Source organism: Bubalus kerabau, chromosome 13 (assembly GCF_029407905.1).
Source record: "Bubalus kerabau isolate K-KA32 ecotype Philippines breed swamp buffalo chromosome 13, PCC_UOA_SB_1v2, whole genome shotgun sequence".
Classification (NCBI taxonomy): domain Eukaryota; kingdom Metazoa; phylum Chordata; class Mammalia; order Artiodactyla; family Bovidae; genus Bubalus; species Bubalus kerabau.
The window spans coordinates 39,737,030-39,759,316 of NC_073636.1; the positions used below are offsets into that span (position 1 = coordinate 39,737,030).

General features: G+C 46.3%; 1 protein-coding gene across 4 annotated transcripts in view; it reads left to right on the plus strand.

Annotated features, from left to right (window-relative positions):
- The window catches only part of RIN2 (Ras and Rab interactor 2), a 211,028-nt gene that overhangs the window by 101,923 nt on the left and 86,818 nt on the right, over positions 1–22,287 (plus strand). For all 4 annotated transcript variants that reach the window (XM_055544095.1, XM_055544098.1, XM_055544097.1 and 1 more), the window contains one exon: positions 605–698. In XM_055544095.1, the coding sequence (XP_055400070.1) occupies positions 642–698 (57 nt within the window). In that variant the 5' untranslated portion in view covers positions 605–641. The remainder of the gene's footprint in view (positions 1–604; positions 699–22,287) is intronic.

Here is a 22,287-nt window from a genome sequence, read left to right on the forward strand (position 1 = left end):
TCGGGTTATCCTGGAGCTGTTTACATGCTGTTTCTTAACACAAACTAATCTCTGTCAGTAGGCACACAGAATTTCATCTGAAGCTTTGATTTCTTAGGAGAAAAGAGAGGGATTTCTTCCCAGTGCCCTTGTGTTGACCTTGCCTGGGGGGAGAGGGCTGGCAGAGCTGTTAATGACCTCATCCCATTCCTGCAGGATTTTCTGGGACACGCAGGGCCTCACTCTTCCGCTGGCCTCTGTGATCGGCCGCATTAAGTCCGTGAGCTTTGGAGCAGATTATAGTGACATCTAGCATTGTCCCTCTAGGACTTGAGCGTGAGGTCAAGCAAACACAGAGCAATCATTATGCTATCCTCAGTCCCCGGGAGCCTGGGCCGTCAGCTGGAGGAGCGGGAGGGGGGCGGCGAAGGTGGGGCCGAGTCTGAGCCATGGGCGGCAGGAAATCAGCCTGAAAGGAGATGGAAGGGCTTTGGTGGGAAATAAAACGGCACTCTTGTTGTTGATGGAAAAAGATCTTGGCAGGAGGGTTGTTGTGAGTGTTCTGTGGCTTAGAAAGGAATTTCCTACAGGCTGGACTAACCATCACACATGTCTCTACCTTCAGGAGTCCCCGGCGTGCAGGAGAGCCTCGTCGGGGGGCCATGTCAGCTCAGACCATGGGCACCCGCGGTCTGGACAAGCGAGGAAGTTTCTTTAAGGTAAACGGGAGCCTCGATCGGGGTTACTGACGGGTGTCTTGCTCCCGGTGCCGGTGCCGGGCTGCACGGGGAGCTGCAGGACTGTGGAGAGGAGCAGGGGAAGCCTGCTCCCTGAGCCAGCTCTGGCTGGGGAGCTCGCCTGAGCCCAGCTGCAAGCTCCTCCTGGCTTTGGTGGGAGACGGGGGCTTTCGTGAGTCTGTGCTTCCAGACAGGCTCAGCACCCAGGCACAGGGCGATGCCACCTGTATGAGACAGGTGAGGCAACCTTCCCTTGTCAACTGCTCGCCTGCTCCTTTTTCATCTGGATGGTGTTTGATGGAAGCTGGGCTCGGCATCTGAGTGAGCTTTACCCTTGGCTTGATTTTGAGAATCATTTAAGCGCTCATTAAAAGAAGAGAAGGACACACAGATCCCTGGGCCTTAGCCTAGACTGACTGAATGCTTTTGCTGGTATATTTTATCAAACACCGCCAGAGGCCTCTTAAGAGAGAACCCAGGCAGCATGATGAAAGCTGGACCACTTTTCTACATGCCTGTTGATGTCAGTGGGGGACCTTGCTAGGTTAATGAGATGAGCTTCTCAGTGGGTATTTTATATACTCTTGAGTGTGTGTTTTAAATTAAGACCTGACAGTTGTTTCTAATATACACGAGGGAATTAATTTTCTTTTTATGGTGTTTGCTTTGCTTCCTCTCAGTCACCCTCCAAATAATGCAAACTCATTGTAGAAAATTTGGGAAATGCAGAAAATGTAAAATCAGAGGGACACAGAGGTAAATGGTGCATTTGCACTGTGTCACAAGCAGGTGTTCAAATACCAGGTCTTTTCCTCAAAAAGGGAATGAAATAGAGGCCTTCATATTTTGGAGGAAAACTGACTATATATTTACTGATTACCCCACCCTGGTGGGTTGTAGATATAGAGTAACTCACATTTAGATGTTTCCTGTTTCAAACCTGATTTCCTGTGTCAGTTCTGGGCTCCAAAATTTTCATGACAAAAGCTTGTTGGTAAAGCAAAGCCAAGTTCATTCAAGTGACTGTCAAAAGAAGACATGGCCAGGGCCTGGGCCTGTCAGTGTCTAGGCAAAGAGGGTTAGGAGGTGTCTTTACAGGGTTTAGAGGCCCATGCCCAGGCTCTTTAAGCTGTGCTTTTTCAGGCAGAGAATGGGCTGGGTTTCAGCAAAGTTTGTGGTCACTTAGTACATAATACGGTTCAGGGTGGGTGGATGCAGCATGTCAAGAGTCTTAAAGGGAGTCTTCGAGAGTAAACCATTGATCAGCAAAGCTGTTTTCCCAGGTGAGCAAACTAGTGTGCCAGGACAGATTGTTTTGTAGGAATATCCTGCCGTGAACAGCAGATTTATTTATTGGTTTACAATAACTTCCTGGAAGAACTAGTCAAGTCATGTTGACACAGATGGCCTCGATTCTCAGTCCTGAGAGTTGAGCTTTGCCGACGTAGCTGTCTTAGTTCACAAACCATTTAGTCGATTTGAATCAAAACTGTGTAAAATCCACCAGCAGAGGCACAGGAGGGGCCCCCAAGTGTCCCGTGGACCAGACGCTAACCCACCAGGCTCCTGACTCATCTCCAGTTCTTGGATTCTGTCTCATGCTGAGATATTCATTTCATCTTGCTGGAAGTGGGGAACCCAAGTCCCCCTCCCCTGAGGCATTGCCTAAGTGATTAAGTGAAGCTGCTCAGTCGTGTCCGACTCTATGCAACCCCATGGATTATAGCCTACCAGGATCCTCCATCCATGGGATTTTCCAGGCAAGAGTACTGGAGTGGGTTGCCATTTCCTTATCCTACATCAGCCTAAATGTCGGCTTGTCCATAATCACCACCCTAGCTTCAGGAAGCAGAGAGGGCTGAATCTCACATAGTAGTTAAAGTCCAGGTAAAAGGAGAAAACAGAGTCCAAATTGCCTTTAAAAATTCCTAAGGAATTTATTGGACCCAATACTACCTACTGTTAAGTTCAACATAATCAGTTTTTCCTGCAGTCCTTGGTGTCGGGGTCCAGCCCCAGCAGGATCCTAGGGTACCCTCAGGATGGACGGTGTCGGCGAAAGAGATGACATGGGTCTTTTAATGGATTGGGACCTGGTGGTCTGGGCTCAAAATAAAAATAAAGAGAAAGAATAAGGGAGAGAGAAAGAGGCTGATATTTCTTGGTTTACACAGAAAGCCAATAAAGCCCCTGACATGGGACTTGCTCTGATCACGGAGGCCACAGGCGCCCTCTCGATGGGGTGAAGACACAGGACACCTTCTGCCCTGGGTGAAGACGTGGGGTGCCTTCCCGATTGGGTCTTAGAAGCCCGGGCAAAAAAGTGAACTCAGCCTCTGTGGTCCAAGGAGTCAGCCTGAAAAAGGAAGAGAGAGAGAGAGAGAGAGAAGGAGAAAGAAAGACAGAGACCAGAGCTCTGGAGAAGTGGGATCTGCAGCTTTATTTTCAAAAGGGGCTTTTATACCCTGAGTTACACATTTCCAGAAGTGAAAGACACAAAGTCATGCAGAGTCAGCTCAACATTATATCAGTTTTACCTTTATCGAACCAGGACATTTTCTGCATAGCTTTTCATAAATAAGGGTCTTACATTATGTACATTATCTTCTGGCCCTGTGGCCTGTTAACATTTTGTGACTCTTTCCTGATAAAGGTTGATCAACCAGAAGACTTGTTTTCCCTTTATCTTTCCGAACTGCAGTCCCCCTCAGGAAACAAAGCTACATGGAGCAAAGGTGCAGTGGGTTACAACAAAGAAAGAACTTATTAACTCAAGGGTGTTGTATTGCTAATGCCAAGGCTACTGCTTGTGTTTCTTGCATCAGATCAGATCAGATCAGATCAGTTGCTCAGTCGTGTCCGACTCTTTGCGACCCCATGAATTGCAGCACGCCAGGCCTCCCTGTCCATCACCAACTCCTGGAGTTCACTCAGACTCACGTCCATCGAGTCAATGATGCCATCCAGCCATCTCATCCTCTGTCGTCCCCTTCTCCTCTTGCCCCCAAACCTTCCCAGCATCAGAGTCTTTTCCAATGAGTCAACTCTTCGCATGAGGTGGCCAAAGTCCTGGAGTTTCAGCTTTACCATCATTCCTTCCAAAGAAATCCCAGGGCTGATCTCCTTCAGAATGGACTGGTTGGATCTCCTTGCAGTCCAAGGGACTCTCAAGAGTCTTCTCCAACACCACAGTTCAAAAGCATCAATTCTTCGGCGCTCAGCCTTCTTCACAGTCCAACTCTCACATCCATACATGACCACAGGAAAAACCATAGCCTTGACTAGACAGATCTTTGTTGGCAAAGTAATGTCTCTGCTTTTGAATATGCTATCTAGGTTGGTCATAACTTTCCTTCCAAGGAGTAAGTGTCTTTTAATTTCACGGCTGCAGTCACCATCAGCAGTGATTTTGGAGCCCAGAAAAATAAAGTCTGACACTGTTTCCACTGTTTCCCCATCTATTTCCCATGAAGTGATGGGACCAGATGCCATGATCTTCGTTTTCTGAATGTTGAGCTTTAAGTCAACTTTTTCACTCTCCACTTTCACTTTCATCAAGAGGCTTTTGAGTTCCTCTTCACTTTCTGCCATAAGGGTGGTGTCATCTGTATATCTGAGGTTATTGATATTTCTCCTGGCAATCTTGATTCCAGCTTGTGTTTCTTCCAGTCCAGTGTTTCTCATATGTACTTATATGCAGATGTACTCTGCATATAAGTTAAATAAACAGGGTGGCAATATACAGCCTTGACATACTCCTTTTCCTATTTGGAACCTGTCTGTTGTTCCATGTCCAGTTCTAACTGTTGCTTCCTGACCTGCATACAGATTTCTCAAGAGGCAGGTCAGGTGGTCTGGTATTCCCATCTCTTTCAGAATTTTCCACAGTTTATTGTGATCCACACAGTCAAAGGCTTTGGCATACTCAATAAAGCAGAAATAGATGTTTTCTGGAACTCTCTTGCTTTTTTGATGATCCAGCAGATGTTGGCAATTTGATCTCTGGTTCCTCTGCCTTTTCTAAAACCAGCTTGAACATCTGGAAGTTCACGGTTCACATATTGCTGAAGCCTGGCTTGGAGAATTTTGAGCATTACTTTACTAGCGTGTGAGATGAGTGCAATTGTGCAGTAGTTTGAGCGTTCTTTGGCATTGCCTTTCTTTGGGATTGGAATGAAAACTGACCTTTTCCAGTCCTGTGGCCACTGCTGAGTTTTCCAAACTTGCTGGCATATTGAGTGCAGCACTTTCACAGCATCATCTCTCAGGACTTGAAATAGCTCAACTGGAATTCCATCACCTCCACTAGCTTTGTTCTTAGTGTTGCTTCCTAAGGCCCACTTGACTTCACATTCCGGGATGGCTCTAGGTCAGTGATCACACCATCGTGATTATCTGGGTCGTGAAGATCTTTTTTGTACAGTTTTCTGTGTATTCTTGCCATCTCTTCTTAATATCTTCTGCTTCGGTTAGGTCCATACCATTTCTGTCCTTTATCGAGCCCATCTTTGCATGAAATGTTCCTTTGGTATCTCTGATTTTCTTGAAGAGATCTCTAGTCTTTCCCATTCTGTTGTTTTCCTCTATTTCTTTGCATTGATCGCTGAAGAAGGCTTTCTTATCTCTTCTTGCTATTCTTTGGAACTCTGCATTCAGATGTTTATATCTTTCCTTTTCTCCTTTGCTTTTCACTTCTCTGCTTTTCACAGCTATTTGTAAGGCCTCCCCAGACAGCCATTTTGCTTTTTTGCATTTCTTTTCCATGGGGAAGGTCTTGATCCCTGTCTCCTGTACAATGTCACGAACCTCATTCCATAGTTCATCAGGCACTCTGTCTATCAGATCTAGGCCCTTGAATCTATTTCTCACTTCCACTGTATAATCATAAGGGATTTGATTTAGGTCATACATGAGTGGTCTAGTGGTTTTCCCTACTTTCTTCAATTTAAGTCTGACTTTGGTAATAAGGAGTTCATGATCTGAGCCACAGTCAGCTCCTGGTCTTGTTTTTGCTCACTGTATAGAGCTTATCCATCTTTGGCTGCAAAGAATATAATCAATCTGATTTCGGTGTCGACCATCTGGTGATGTCCATGTATAGAGTCTTCTCTTGTGTTGTTGGAAGAGGGTGTTTGTTATGACCAGTGCATTTTCTTGGCAAAACTCTATTAGTCTTTGCCCTGCTTCATTCCATATTCCAAGGCCAAATTTGCCTGTTACTCCAGGTGTTTCTTGACTTCCTACTTTTGCATTCCAGTCCCCTGTAATGAAAAGGACATCTTTTTTGGGTGTTAGTTCTAAAAGGTCTTGTATGTCTTCATAGAACCATTCAACTTCAGCTTCTTCGGTGTTACTGGTTGGGGCATAGACTTGGATTACTGTGATATTGAATGGTTTGCCTTGGAAATGAACAGAGATCATTCTGTCGTTTTTGAGATTGCATCCAAGTACTGCATTTCAGGCTCTTTTGTTGACCATGATGGCTACTCCATTTCTTCTGAGGGAGTCCTGCCTGCAGTAGTAGATATAATGGTCATCTGAGTAAAATTCACCCATTCCAGTCCATTTCAGTTCGCTGATTCCTAGAATGTCAATGTTCACTCTTGCCATCTCTTGTTTGACCACTTCCAATTTGCCTTGATTCATGGACCTCACTTTCCAGGTTCCTATGCAATATTGCTCTTTACAGCATCGGACCTTGCTTCTATCAGCAGTCACATCCACAGCTGGGTATTGTTTTTGCTTTGGCTCCATCCCTTCATTCTTTCTGGAGTTATTTCTCCACTGATCTCCAGTAGCATATTGGGCCCCTAGTGACCTGGGGAGTTTCTCTTTCAGAATCCTGTCATTTTGCCTTTTCATCCTGTTCATGGGTTCTCAAAGTAAGAATACTGAAGTGGTTTGCCATTCCCTTCTCCAAAGGACCACATTGTGTCAGATCTCTCCACCATGACCCACCCATCTTGGGTTGCCCCATGGGCATGGCTTAGTTTCATTGAGTTAGACAAGGCTGTGGTCCTAGTGTGATTAGATAGACTAGTTTTCTGTGAGTATGGTTTCAGTGTGTCTGCCCTCTGATGCCCTCTTGCAACACCTACCGTCTTACTTGGGTTTCTCTTACCTTGGGCGTGGGGTATCTCTTCACGGCTGCTCCAGCAAAGCACAGCCATTGCTGCTTACCTTGGACGAGGAGTATCTCCTCACCGCCGCCCTTCCTGACCTTCAACGTGGGATAGCTCCTCTAGGCCCTCCTGCGCCCATGCAGCCACGGCTCCTTTCTTGCATACCAACTATATTAACTAATGTACTCCCAGGTGCACATTGGGTAAGGGACAAGGAAATTTGGTAGCAAACATTGGCTCAACAATGCAGTATTATTCTAATAAAGCTTTTTTTATCACTCGAAGGTTATGCTTGAGGTGTTGTGAACAATCATGTGTGTTAGTTGCAAGAATGTGGATAAACCTACCAAGCAAGCTAAAATAAGTAACAGAGGGGTTAGAATTAAAATGCTCCTTTCAAGCCCAGGAGACTTAACTAGAGCCTTAAGTTGATTTTCTTCAGAGAAAGGTGGTTGGGGATAGCCCCCTGTTAATGTCAGAAGAGTTGGTGATAGGCATAATATAGTAAACAGTAGACAGACAGATTTTGGTTTCGGGGTAGATGCTCAACCAGGTCCAGGGAATCCCTCGAGTCCTGATCTGCCTTGCCTGTCAGGTCTCCTCCGCATGACCTTTGTCATGGGTGGGATCTCCCGTGGGGGTTCCCGGCACCTGGGGAAAATCTTTTTGTTTTAGTGTTTTCAGTTTAATAACAGGTAAAGTAGTTAACTTGTTATGTCTTATGAAAGAATCCATCAGACAAGAAGTGAGAGACTGAGGGCAGGTCTACTTCTCTCCTGAGTCAAATGCCCTTGAGGAAAATCTGACAAGTGGCCTGAACTATATAACTTGGTATTGTCTCCCCTTCCCCACCACAAAGTTTAAAAATTGTTTCGTTTGTTTGTTAGATGCTCCAAGTTGATAGTTACGTTTCTTTCTCTCCTCTTTCTTATAGACATTGTTATTCTTTACTATAGCTATTTCATAATTAGTTATCATGGAATAATAATATCATTTGTTATTATAATATTGAAAGTGAAAGTGTTTGTCAGTCAGTCGTGTCCAGCTCTTTGTGAGCCCATGGACTGTAGCCCGCCAGGCCCCTCTTTCCATGGGATTCCCCAGGCAAGAATACTGGAGTAGATTCCCTTCTCCAGGAGATCTTCCTGACCCAGGGATTGAACCTGGGTCTCTTGCATTGCAGGCAGATTCTTTATTAGTTAAATAATATTATTCAGTTCAGTTCAGTTCAGTCACTCAATTGTGTCCGACTCTTTGCGACCCCATGAATTGCAGCACACCAGGCTTCCCTGTCCATCACCAACTCCCGGAGTTCACTCAAACTCATGTCCATCAAGTCAGTGATGCCATCCAGCCATCTCATCCTCTGTCATCCCCGTCTCCTCCTGCCCCCAATCCCTCCCAGCATCAGAGTCTTTTCCAGTGAGTCAACTCTTCGCATCAGGTGGCCAAAGTACTGGAGTTTCAGCTTTACCATCATTCCTTCCAAAGAACACCCAGGACTGATCTCCTTTAGAATGGACTGGTTGGATCTCCTTGCAGTCCAAGGGACTCTCAAGAGTCTTCTCCAACACCACAGTTCAAAAACATCAATTATTCAGTGCTCAGCTTTCTTCACAGTCCAACCTTCACATCCATACATGACTACTGGAAAAACCATAGCCTTGACTAGACGGACCTTTGTTGGCAAAGTAATGTCTCTGCTTTTGAATATGCTGTCTTGTTTGGTCATAAGTTTCCTTCCAAGGAGTAAGCATCTTTTAATTTCGTGGCTGCAATCACCATCTGCAGTGATTTTGGAGCCCCAAACAATAAAGTCTGACACTGTTTCCATTGTTTCCTCATCTATTTGTCATGAAGTGATGGGACCAGATGCCATGATCTTCATTTTCTGAATGTTGAGCTTTAAGCCAACTTTTTCACTCTCCACTTTCACTTTCATCAAGAGGCTTTTTAGTTCCTCTTCACTTTCTGCCATAAGGGTGGTGTCATCTGCATATCTGAGGTTATTGATATTTCTCTGGGCAGTCATGATTCCAGCTTGTGTTTCTTCCAGCCCAACGTTTCTCATGATGTACTCTGCATAGAAGTTAAATAAACAGGGTGACAATATACAGCCTTGACATACTCCTTTTCCTATTTGGAACCAGTCTGTTTTTCCATGTTCAGTTCTAACTGTTGCTTCATGACCTGTATATAGGTTTCTCAAGAGGCAAATCAGGTGGTCTGGTATTCCCATCTCTTTCAGAATTTTCCACAGTTTATTGTGATCCACACAGTCAAGGCTTTGGCACAGTCAATAAAGCAGAAACAGATGTTTTTCTGGAACTCTCTTGCTTTTTCGATGATCCAGCGGATGTTGGCAATTTGATCTCTGGTTCCTCTGCCTTTTCTAAAACCAGCTTGAACGTCTGGAAGTTCACGGTTCACGTATTGCTGAAGCCTGGCTTGGAGAATTTTGAGCATTACTTTACTAGCGTGTGAGTTGAGTGCAATTGTGCGGTAGTTTGAGCATTCTTTGGCATTGCCTTTCTTTGGGATTGGAATGAAAACTGACCTTTTCCAGTCCTGTGGCCACTGCTGAGTTTTCCAAATTTGCTGGCATATTGAGTGCAGCACTTTCACAGCATCATCTTTCAGGATTTGAAATGGCTCAACTGCAATTCCGTCACCTCCATTAGCTTTGTTTGTAGTGATGCTTTCTAAGGCCCACTTTACTTCACATTCCAGGATGTCTGGCTCCAGGTGAGTGATCACACCATCGTGATTATCTTGGTCGTGAAGATCTTTATTGTACACTTCTTCCGTGTATTCTTGCCACCTCTTCTTAATATCTTCTGCTTCTGTTAGGTCTGTACCATTTCTGTCCTTTATCGAGCCCATCTTTGCATGAAATGTTCTCTTGGTATCTCTAATTTTCCTGAAGAGATCTCTAGTGTTTCCCATTCTGTTGTTTTCCTCTATTTCTTTGCATTGATCACTGAGGAAGACTTTCTTAATTATTCCATAATTTTTCCATGTGGTTACCTGCAAAGATGGAGTCAGCTGCCCTTTGGACCTTTAATATTGACCCCTTGGAGGTTTGTTTTGAAAATGCCAGATAGTGTTCAGCTGCTGAAATGGGCTCTCTGAACCCCCTAGCTCTTCCTTTATTCCTCAAGCTTCATTTTGACTCACATTGACCAAGCACCTGTGAACAGCCAGGCTCTGTCCTAGGCACCAGGGAGAGAAAAACCAGAAGCCATCCCAGATCATAGAGCTTTCAGTCTGGGACCAAAGCAGGATATTAATCCAATATAATAGTAAACCCATAATAATAATCATAGGAGAAAACACAGCTTCGTGAGAGAAGTAAAAGGGACTCTGAGGACAGATAACTCGACATGGGTCCCAGAACAGTCTTTCCTAGAAAGTGGTGTCTGACCTAGAGCTGAGGTTGAATCTAGGGATCAGAGTGACTTTCTTATGCCACTGTCCTTCCACCCTCCACACAGACTCGCGATGTCCTACATCCGGGTAGGACCACTTCATAAATGTGAGAGTTCATGGTTACATTCTTGACTCAGAGCTGAATTCCACACAGTCATTATCCCTTTCTTGGTTATTAGAGCTCGCCTGATTTTGTGCAAAGTGTGAATCCTTGAAAGGCAAACACCAGACCTCTTTTTCAGCCTCATCTTCCCTACCCAGTTTGTGCTTTTAAGCTAGAGTTGCTAACCACTAGCAACAAGCCTCGATTTCTGGCTTTGCCTCTGTCCTGGCTCCTGGAAGTGACTCAGCTAAGTTGCAGGACATGAGGTCCTGGGTAAGGCGGATGGTCTGAACATTCTGGGGTAATTGAGAACACCCTGGGATTATGGTGCTCGTGAAATCTCATCATGGAATCCTGGACACAGAAATCCTGTGCTGAACAAACGCATGGTCCACGGCCCTTCCCAGCATCATTGCTAATGTTCCTCAACCACCTGTGAGAATAGTATCTTCCTGCCCTGAAAGGTCTTACCTGGGGGAGGCAGCAAAGTTATTTGCACCTACACCAACATGGACACCAATAGCTGTCACCTTGCAAGGCTGTGTGGTGTGGAAGACTGTATAAGGAAGACATCATCTGAGCTGGGAGAGTTGTCAGCAGTCCTGGCCCAGGGCTGAGCAGCTCCCCGTCATCTCGGATCCTTCCTTTTGCTGGATCCCTAGCTTTCCCAAGCCACCCCTCCCCTTCCCCATCCAGGCAGCCAGTACTGGCAGATCCCCCTCAGGTCTTCAAGCTCCACCCCTCCTCCCCTTCCCTGCATCCTCCACCCTACCTAGGGTCTGGTTCTTTCCTTGTGGGCACCACAGATGATGCTCAGAATCCATCTGCACCACCTCTGAATGCAGATGGTTGGTTGGTTGGTTCTTCCCAATGATTCCATCCATCCGTGTTGCCTACTGGCAGACCCCGGCTCTGTGCTACATCCAGGACCAGGTCTGCACTCTTCAGGTTGACATTTAAGGACTTTCAGACCTCCTCCCAGCTTGTCCTTCACCCATCCTGCCCCTGTGTCCCCTTGGGTCTGCTCCCATAGCCCAAACCTGCTATGTCCTTCCTCTTCACCACCCTCTGCTTTCTCCCCATCAGGTTCCCAGCTGCCCTTCCAGGCTGGCGTCTACCCCCTTTCTCCATTGACATTAGGGGGCTGAGCTGGTGTCCACCCGGTAGTAGAGATGTGACATAGACCTAGCCGTGGGCTACAGCCTAGTGCCAGGACATCCCCCTCCATTCATAGCTTGAGCTCTGCCATGAGAGACTTGTTCTGTCTTGTGCTACTGTGTTTCTGACCCTGAGAAGGATCCTCTTAGAGCAGTGAAGATGCTGGAAGAGGACCAGTGTGACTGCCGCCGGGCATTTCTACTTGCCCCCAGGCCTGCCTGCCCTCGGCCACCCACATGTTGGTAGGGTTCCCTGTTGCTGCGTGGCTGATCCCTCTCCTTCCTTTACTCCTGGGACAGGGGAACGGCTGGTCTTAACTGATCGGGAAGAAAATGTGTTTGACCACAGGGCCCCTGCTGTCCTGTGCCTTCAAGCCCTCGTTCATCCTGTAGGGAGATGCCCAGAGCTTGGACTCACAAACCATTGGGATGTTCGAGGGCCCAGTTCAGCAGCAGAGGCTCCGTTTGAGAAATCCCGTTTTGGCCATTTTGCACAGTTGGAATAGCAGGTGCATGACACTTGTCTTTCAGAAACAGAAAGCCTGGGGTTGGAGTTCAGACAAGGCTTGGAAGTACTCTCTGGCCCCATGAAGAGCAGAGGTGTGACTGGCTTTGAAGAAACCTAATTGCTAAAATCCGACTCTGCAAAGTAGATAAACTGGGGGTGATGGTTTGCATCACCCCAACTGACTTTCCTTAATGACTGGTCTCTCCTTGGCATTTGAAAAGTTACTCTGTTTTGAAAACTTTATAGGCACATTTTCGATCATCCAGAGCTGGCACCCTTGCCCATCTCAGGTCTCAGTGATTCCCAGTATTTGAGTTTTAAGATGATCCTTTGTGGAAAGTCACGTCCCCGAACGCACCGCCTAGGACAAGAAGTCAGTGCTGTGTAACAGTGGTCAGAGATGGCGGGGCTACCAAAAGTAATAGATAGCCTGTAGATAGATTCATCAGTACCATCTTTCTAGATTCCATGTATACACATTAATGTGTGTGTTAGTCACTCAGTCGTGTCCGACTCTTTGTGAACCCCATGGACTGTAGCCCTCCAGGTTCCTCTGTCCATGGAATTCTCCAGGCAAGAATACTGGAGTGGGTAGCCTATCCCTTCTCCAGGGGATACTCCCAACCCAGGGATCGAACCCAGGTCTCCCTGGGTTGCATTTCAGGTGGATTCTTTACCATCTGAGCCACCAGGGAAGCCCGAGAATACTGGAATGGGTAGCCTATCCCTTCTCGGGAAGATCCCCGACTCAGGAGTTGAACTTGGTCTCTTGCATTGCAGGCGAATTCTTTACCAGCTGAGCTACCAGGGAAGCCCATATGTATTAATATACAATAGTTATCTTTCCTTTCAGATTTAATTCCCTTTGTATAACAGGCTCATGTTGATGTATGGCAGAAACCATCACAATACTGTAAAGTAATTATCCTCCAATTAAAAATAAAATTTCAAAAAAAAGGAATGGATGGAATCCCAAATCACATTTTAGTAGTTTCATGGATCAAATCCCTACATGAATATGTGGGTGCTTAAAAGCCAGAGACGTGAGCATTTCTCTCCCAGTGTGTCCTCTGGGTGGCAGACTTCTGTCCACTGACTCTGACCAGGAGAGGACTAAGTGCCTTGCAGTAGAAACAAAATAGTGATTAGAGATTTGGTCAGAGCAATTGACACATGGCTAATTATTCTTCATAATGTCGCAAAGCAAACCTGACATCAGCATTCGGTATGTCTTTTCTTTGCTTCTAGACGCTCACATCTGGAGACCTTAGAGCAATGCTGTCTCCATAGAAATATATAGTAAACTGCAGATGTCATTTTAAATGTTCAAGCAGCCATGTTAAAAAAGAGTACAATTGATTTTAATATTTTATCTAACAGTATATCTAAAATATTGTCAGCATGTCATCAAGATAAAGTTATTAATCAGATATTTTACATTTTTATTGGTACCATGCCTTTGAAGCCCAGTGTGTATTTTACACCGAGTGTGTCTTGATACAGACTATCAGCATTGTAAGGGCTGTGGAGCCCATGTGGCTGGTGGCTAAGTATTGGAGAGTAAAGACTTGCATTTTGTCTAGTGTAAACCTCCTCCTTTCACAGAGGAGAAAACTGAGGTCCAGGGAGGCTGAAGCCCCAGGGACTGGTTGTTGGTCCACAGCAGGTGTGGGAATGGGACTCAGCCTGAGTTTCTCATGTGCCACCCCCTGCCCCACCCCCACCCTGTGTAGACCTCCTGAGGCTTCTGCTCTGGTCCCTTCCCCCCTTCTCCACTGAGATTCCCCAGGAAACTCCATCTGGAGAGGTCGTGGGGACAGTGTCCTCTCTCTGGAAGACCTATGGCTTTTTTTGGATACACAAGCATATCTTTCACCATCTGCTCCAAATGCCTGTAGGACACAGATCAGCGTCCTCTCCCTCCCCAGGCATGACTTTCTAGGAATACCCCAGACATTTTGGATAGCATTTCCTGTTCATGTTTTCAAAACACAGTGGACTTCATGGTTTTATAGCATCGCTTTCCCAGCACACTTTGGCCATCCCTTTCTGATATTAAATGTAGCCTGGTTGGGCCTCAGCACATTCTCACTTGCTCCAGGGAACTTTGCCTTTTGAACATCAGGAAGGAAAAAGATTCTCCCAGTCCCCCTCAACCATATCATCTCTGCAGGCTTACTTGTAACTCTGAGTTTTCATAACTAGGGGGATACCCAGGAGTAAGGTGTAGGTTTGAAGGACTGTTGTTTCATTGTATGATTTTCAAAAAGTTAAATCATGCAATATAAAATGAACATCTTATATAATATAAAATGAACATCTTTTGAAGCTTTCTTCAAACCAAGCATGAATCTAGGAGGCCAATATAAAGCTGGTTCATAGAATACCTGGACAAACGATATATTTGTAGTTGACTTAAAAAGTCACTCTGGGAATTAATTCTCTGGCAGTTCAGTGCCGTGGACTCTGTGCTTCCACTGCAGGGGGCACCAGTTTGATCCCTGGTTGGGGAACTAAGATCCCACATAACACCTAGTGTGCCCCCCCCCCCAAAAGAGTCATTTTGTAATAAGTTTGCTAAGTTAAAGTCAAAATGGGTGATAGTCCTACGGGGCAATACAACTGTAACCTTTGGGATAATCTTTTCTCTTCTCTGAACAGAAATCTCCAGGCAGACATGCAACTTCACAGTGCCTGAGCCCTTCATTAACAGCACAGAGCAAAGTCAAATGCAGATGCAACCCTTAGGTAACTAGTGTTTAGGTGACCTAGTGAAACAGTGCCAGAGCATGACAATGAGAGGGTGTACTCCAAGCAAAGGAGTCTTCTGCCTGGAAACCTCAACACCTTCTAATAAACAACGCTTGGGTGACAGAGGAATTATAAACTAGAATTTTAGGAATAGCTTCTTGCCATTAACTTATGGGGTACCAGGAGCCCACTGTCCCAGATAGAAAGCTGCCCAGGGAAGAACTAGTGTGGGATGGAGTCTCCTTTCTCCTTTGCCTTATCATCTAAAAAGGAGCATGGCCTGTCCAAAAATACCTCCCCCACCTTCCTGTAACACCAGCTGGAGGTTCCCCTGAGTTAGCACGTCCTTACAGAATGTCAAATGACATCATCCATCATTCACAACTTAGTATAAATGAGGACTTTCTGAACTGTTAGCTGAGATCAGCCCAGAGAAGAAACTTGAGTTTATGAATGTTGAGGAGAAGGGATGGAAAAAGGCAACTTAGGATCTCCGAGGGGAGGACAGGACTCAGGGACCCATGGTCGGTGGGCTGAGCAAGCAGGACACCAGTCACTCAGAGTGGGGAGGGCCTCAGAAAGTAGTCAGTGACGAGGCCGTGTGGTTCCACATCTTTCACTGCTCAGAGAAAACCATTTCTCTCCTCACAGCTCTTCTGACCCCAAATGTGTGGGCTTTTCCTACACTGACCACTTCAGTTGTCTGTGAACACCAGCAGATGTCCTATGGTTTAAGTCAATTCTAATACTACCCAGCGTCTAACACTACACAGATCTGCCAGGTTAGGGACTCAGTCCCGCAGGACTGCCCCCCGCTTCAGATGCCATCACAAGTGGGGTTTCCTGGTCACCCACACTCTTTTCAGCTTGTACTTAAGTTCAGTACAGGGGACTTCGGAGATATTGTGGGTTCCATTCCAGAATACAACAGTAAAGCAGATACCACACCAATATTTTGGTTTCCCAATGCATGTAAAAGCCATGTTTACGATATCCTATAGTCTTATTAAGGGGCTTTCCTGGTGGCTCAGTGGTAAAGAATCTGCCTGTCAATGCAGGAGATGTGAGTTCGATCCTGGGTGGGGAGGATACCCTGGAGGAGGAAATGGCAACCTACTCCAATATTCTTGCCTGCAAAATCCCCCAGACAGAGGAGCCTGGTGGGCTACAGTCCATGGGGTCGCAAAAGAGTCAGACACCACTTAGTGCCTGAACAGCAACATAGTCTATTAATTATGCAATAACATTATGACTAAAAAAAAATGTACACATTTTAATTTAAAAATACTTTATTGCTAAATTTTGCTATCATCTGAACCTTCAGCAAGTCATTATCATTTGGTTATAGTAACATCGAAGATCCCCTATCACAGATCACCATCACAAATACCATAATAGTGAAAAAGTATGAAATTTTGTGAGAATTATCAAAATGTGACCCAGAGACACGAAGTGAGCAAATGCTATTAGAAAAATGGCCCACAGCCTCGCTTGATGTGGGTTTGCCACAGACTTTCAATTTGTAAAAAATGCAGTATCTGGGGAGCAGAGTGCCATAAAGCAAGTGTCTATCTTCCTGTAATTTGCTACAATGGTCACAGAGTTCCAGGAAACACTTTGTTTACTGTTAGCAGTGTGTTATGAAGGATGCAGTTGAACAGCCAGGGCAAGCTGTTGAAGGGACCGACGCAGAGGAGCATCTGTCCCTGGGAGTTTGGGTGTGTCACCCTCTAGCCTCTCGCACCAGCAGCTCTCCAAACCCCTCCACATAGAGCTTTTACGGAGGTCACTGTGGTGTGTGTGTGTGTGTGTGTGTGTGCGTGCACGCTTAGTCGCTCAGTAGTATCCGACTCTTTGTGACTTCATGGACTGTCGCCCACCAGGCTCCTCTGTCCATGGGATTTTTTCAGGCAAGAATACAATAGAGTGGTTTGTCATTTCCTTCTCCAGAGGATCTTCCTGACCCAAAGATTGAACCCGAGTCTCCTGTGTCTCCTATATTGCAGGCAGATTCTTTACCCACTGAGCCATTGGGGAAGCCATGTTTTGTCGGCATGTTGATTAAATCATTGAATATTGGTGACTGGCTCAACCCCCAGCCCCTGTTCTTGGTGGTGGGGTGGGGGTGGGGCTGAAAATACCAACCCTCTAATCATATGCCTGGTTCCCCCCTGGCAACCAGCCTGCATCCTGAAGCCTTCCAGGGGCTTCTGGCCATCAGGCATCTATGACTTAAACTCAGGCCCGATAGAAGGAGGTTTGCAGTGAGTAACTAAAGACACTCCCATTCCCTCTACCTCTCAGGAGGTCCTGAGAGTTTGGATCAAAGACCAAATATTCCTTTTCAGTTCAGTTCAGTTTAGTTGCTCAGTCATGTCCGACTCTTTGTGACCCCATGGACTGCAGCACGCCAGGCTTCCCTGTCCATCACCAACTCCTGGAGTTGACTCAAACTCATGTCCATTGAGTCGGTGATGCCATTCAACCATCTCATCCTCTGTTGTCCCCTTCTCCTGCCTTCAATCTTTCCCAGCTTCAGGGTCTTTTCAAATAAGTCAAATATCCCTTATGATGGCACATATTCTAACACCATATACCGTGACATCACACAGTATCCTTATGATGTTACAATAGTGCAGGTAGGACAGGAGTGTTGAGAGTCGGTCTCTGGAGGCAGATAAACCTGGTCTCATCCCAGTTTTGTTACCTACTTCCCATGTGACTTTGAGTGACTTACCTCAACTCTCTGCACCTGTTGCCTCATCTGGAAATTGAGGATTAAGGCTCTCTCCCTCCTGAGGCTGCTGTTACACAAATTCAGTGATATTACCCCCAAGTACCTGGAACACATTAAGGTTCAGAGGTTGCAGGGTCCCTGAGCGCCAGGTTCCACACCTGGCCAGCCTGCATCCTGCTGTGAACTTGACTGCTTTGTTTGGGGCACAGGTTTTTTTGTAGAGACTGGCCTCTCCTTTGGGCAGGTGAAGTGTGCTGACTTTGGGTGGTGTTGGAACTGAATTGAATCTTAGGACATCCCCCTGGGGGAATGTGTTGCCTTCTTGGTTCCATTCTCTTGGCTGTTAAGTAAGGGTCTCCTATGAGGAGGATTTCCTTCCCGGAACAGTCACAGATAAGAATTCCAGTAGGTTCTTGTTAACATGCAGATTCTCACATCCACTAAATCAGAACCTCCAAGGGAGGAAACGGAACCCTTTGCCTTAACAAGGGCCCTGGTGATTCTTGTCTGTGGAGAGACCAGAAGACACTGATGAACTAGGTAGGCCTCTCAAGGTGAGATGCCTGAGTCTGTGTCTTTGCATTTACCTGCGTGTTAGGAAGTAGTTGACACATGAAATATGGTCTTCTGATGGACGGGCAGCATTCTCATTGGCCGGAGTTTGTTACCAAGGCAGCCTCGACCAGTGGTTCTCAATGTGTGGTCCCAGCTCTGGTCTCAGCTTCACCTGGAGACATATTAGAAATGCAGGTTCTTGGATTCCAGTGCAGATCTCTGGAATCAGACTCTAGGGGTGGGGCCTTCAAATGATGCAGAGCAGACCTCCATCCCTGCACAGCTTGGCTTGCTGGTCAACCTACCCATGTCTCTGTGCCCAGCTGCACCTCCAGAAATGCTCCCTCTCCTTGCTCTCAAAACACCCCCAAGTCTTCCCATCACTTCTAGTTCCCTCTGTCTTGCCCTCCACCTTCTCATCTTTATTGTGCATATCATCTTAGCCCATCTGGAGCCATGGACTTTGTGTTTACCACCTCTACACCTTCTTGGAATCAGTCTTGAAAATGTTGGGCTACAGCCAGCTGCCCACTGCCACTTTAGGAAGGTTGCGAGGTCTTGGTGTGTGTTTTTTGCTCAGGCCTGCCCCAGAATCTTTGAAATAGCACCTCTACCTGAAATACGTAGAATAGACTGGAGGGGGCCACCCAGGGACCCAGACAGTCACTCTGGGCAGAGTTAGCCAGCTGTTACCTTCAAGTCAGAGCCGGCTGGCACCTGTGTTTGTGGCGGGGACATGGCCTGTTCATTGAAGTGTTGTCAATGCATGGGCTCAGTAGTTGCAGTATGTGGGCAAAGCCTAAAGAATTGTGCCCCACCACCATTTGTGTGTAATTTTAAATAATTTTTTATTTTTCCTCTGTGACACAGAAGTTAACTTTGAATGATAAAATTAAATTGATGATGGAATTAAATTTAATGATGAAATTAAAATGCTTCCCTCCTAGAAACTTTTCACAACTGAGTGCTGAGCTCCACAGCCCCACCCAGAACCAGTCAGGGCTCTTACTGGCCACAGAGGGGCTGGGCACCTCCCCTAGGCTAGTTCCCATTCATCCCCCTGACTAATTGATTATTGCCCCTTTTACAGATGAGAAGACTGAGGCTCAGGGAGCTTATTTATATTCTCCCTCACAGGCCACCCAGGGGGCAGGAGTTCAAACTGGCCTTCCATCCAGGGCTGTGTGGTTCTGGGGCTTATCAGGGAGCTTGGCAGGTCTTCCTGGTGACCCCTGAGCCTTGGCTCCCCAGGGGGCAAAGTGTTAGCCCCGGGGGTTGGGTGTGGTTGGGCGCATGGGGAACGAGGCACAACCAGGCCTCGGAGCCCAGTGGTTGTGCAGGAAGAGGTGTGTGGGCCACCCTTCCTCTGACTAGGCCGAGGGTGCTTGGACAAAGATTTTGAGGATAAGGAACAGAGTGGCCTGAACTTTCCAAAGCAGAGATTTCCCAACAAGAAGAATGTGCAAAGTAAGCTTTGGAGATGAGCTGGGAGAAAGAGGGAAGTGACTGCTGGCAGTCTGGTTTTCATTCTTAAGTATGTTGTATTAATTTCCTGCCCCCCACCCCAACCCCACCCAGGAGTCTGGAGTGAGGGGTTTGACTGATATCATTTCAAATTTACAGCAGAGTTGTAAGGATGGCACAAAGGATTCCTTGTGTACCCACATATATGTGCATGTTATATAATATCATGTATTCATATGATACAATTTCACATTTCCTTAGAAAGTTGCAAGAAGAGTTCAAGAGACTTCTGTGTACCCACAGAAGTCATCTGGCCATAAGCAGGTATCTCATCTGAACCAAAATGCTCAGACTCCAAACCAGGCGAGAGCTTTGGGGCATTTTTCGTGGGCACAAAAGGAAGGCCTGTGGGCTAGGACCCAGCTGTCCAGCTCTGGCCCCGGTGGATGCTCATGTCATAAGGCCAGCTCTTCCCTCCTGGGGGATCTTGGTTCAGCCCCCTGGTTCCAGGAGTCTATCCAGCACTGGGAAGATTCCAGGCCTCCTAGGCTGGACGGGTCACTCCTGACTATCTTGGTTGTGGAGCATCCGTCTGTTCTCCATCTGGAGTGTTTAAGACGCAGAGATGTGGGGACCCCTGGCTTCGGGGACTGTACTTTATCCCGGCGCCAAGAGGCACCACCTGCAGAGTGCCAGCTGGGTTGGCCCTGGGTCCACGGGTGTGGAATTCGTGGACATGCTGTCCGAGGTCACACCTCTTCACATCTTAGAGCCTCTGGGGTTTCGCTTCAGATGACCATTACCTTCTTAGGGGAGCCCAGGGCTTAAAAGCTGGAACTGGGTTATTGTAGCTTATTTTCTCCAAAGATGGTCCCTGTAGCACAGATCTATAAAAAAAAAAAAAAAAAGACAAAACAAAAAACTTTGATACCCTGCTTTCTGATTTTTATGGATTTGGGGTTTTAATTGTGGTGAACCATACACAAAATTTACCATTTTAAGTGTACATTTCTGTGGCATTACATGTGCTCGCATTATTGTGTAACAATTCCTGCCAACCAGTTTCGGAACTGTTACACCTTCCCCAACTGAAACTCCATCCCCATTAAACACTGACTTCCCGGTCCTTCCTCCCCCAGCCCCTGGCAGCCACCGTGCTACTGTCGGGCTCTATGAACTTGACTACATTCCAGGAACCTCTTATCAGCGGAATCATACGGTGTCCTTTTGTGATGGGTTTATTTCACTCAGCATAATGTTCTCAAGGTTCATCCGTGATGGAGCGTGTGTCAGAATGTCTTTCCTTTTTAACGCGGAATAATACTCAATTATATGTGTAATCTACATTTTGTTTATCCATTCATCCATAATGAGCATTTGGGCTGCTTCCGCCTTTTAGCTGTCATGAGTAATGCTGCTGTGAACATGGGGTGGCTTCTGTTTCTAAAGGTCTTAGTTCTCTTGCCCTGAATAAGAACATGAAAACTTCTCTGATTAAAGGCACATCACCCACAAGATACACAAGCATGTGTCAGAGGGTGAGGGATGTGCGCTAGGACTGAAGTTAAGCCCTAGTCTCTTGCAAAATGTGGCTCCTGGTGTCTGCTGGCTGGGGCGAGGGCCCTGCAGTCTACTCGGCGAGCAGGGAGGTGTGACTGTGACTTCAGGGTAAATCAAAGGTGTCCCAGTTATCACCAGCTGTGGACACTCACCAGGTGTGTGTTTCTTGTTACTTTTCTGTCCTAACCTTCCAGTCACATTGTAAGGCTTTTTAGTGACAGGTTTAGAGATGGGGACAATGTCTTACCCTTCTTCTGGTGCCCATTTAGCCTGGTGCCCCAAAGGTGGCCGGTCTTCTGTAAATGTGAGTTGACTGTGGCTCTCATTCCAAAACTGTTTTTTGGTCAGAGTTGTCCCTCCAGGGTGGGAGGAAGCTAGGGTACCTGTGCACAGAGCACTACCACACCCCCACACCCCCGCTGCACATGTCCTCAGAGCATCCACAGCCTTAGGGAGGGGGGTCCAGGTGTCTGCAGTGGAACCTGAGGGAGCGGCGACCCCAGGAGGCAGGGGTGGGCACTGCCTGTACTTGCTCCATGTACATCTGATGTTCTGAGCTGGGTGCCTCGCCAACATCCACATCGGTGCTTCAGTTCCTGATGAGGAACTAAGCCTTTGCATTTTAGTAAGTTTCAGTGCTTCTGTGATTCATCACCTCCAAGTTGTTAATCATCTTCACAAGACTGAAAATGACCAGACTCTACATTTTCTTACAGTCCAAATTCCCTTTTCAGAATCCCTCTGCCTTCTTCCTTCCCTAAATTAAGTATATGTTCTCTGAGGATGTTGTCATCCTCAATTTACAGAAAAAACATTTTTAATGATTAATTTCAAAAATTCCACCTTAATGTTGCAAGTTGTAGATTCATGGCTCTTCTCCTATTACTTTCCCTTTGACTCCTTACTCCTTTATTTCTCTTTTTAAAAAAAAATAAAATTGAAATCCCATATATGGCAATTGCTATTCCTAGGGACCATGTCAGCATCTCCATAGGCCATCACTTCCTTAAGAGTTTCTGTAGAACCTGAAAATTGTCCTCAACAGAGTCTTAAAGATCGAAGGGGTGGGGGGCGCTTATATGCAGAATATAAAAAAACAGCAATAACACTAAGACATGAACTTATTTATAAAACAGAAACAGACTCTCAAGCTTAGAGAATGAACTTATAGTTACTGATGCAGAG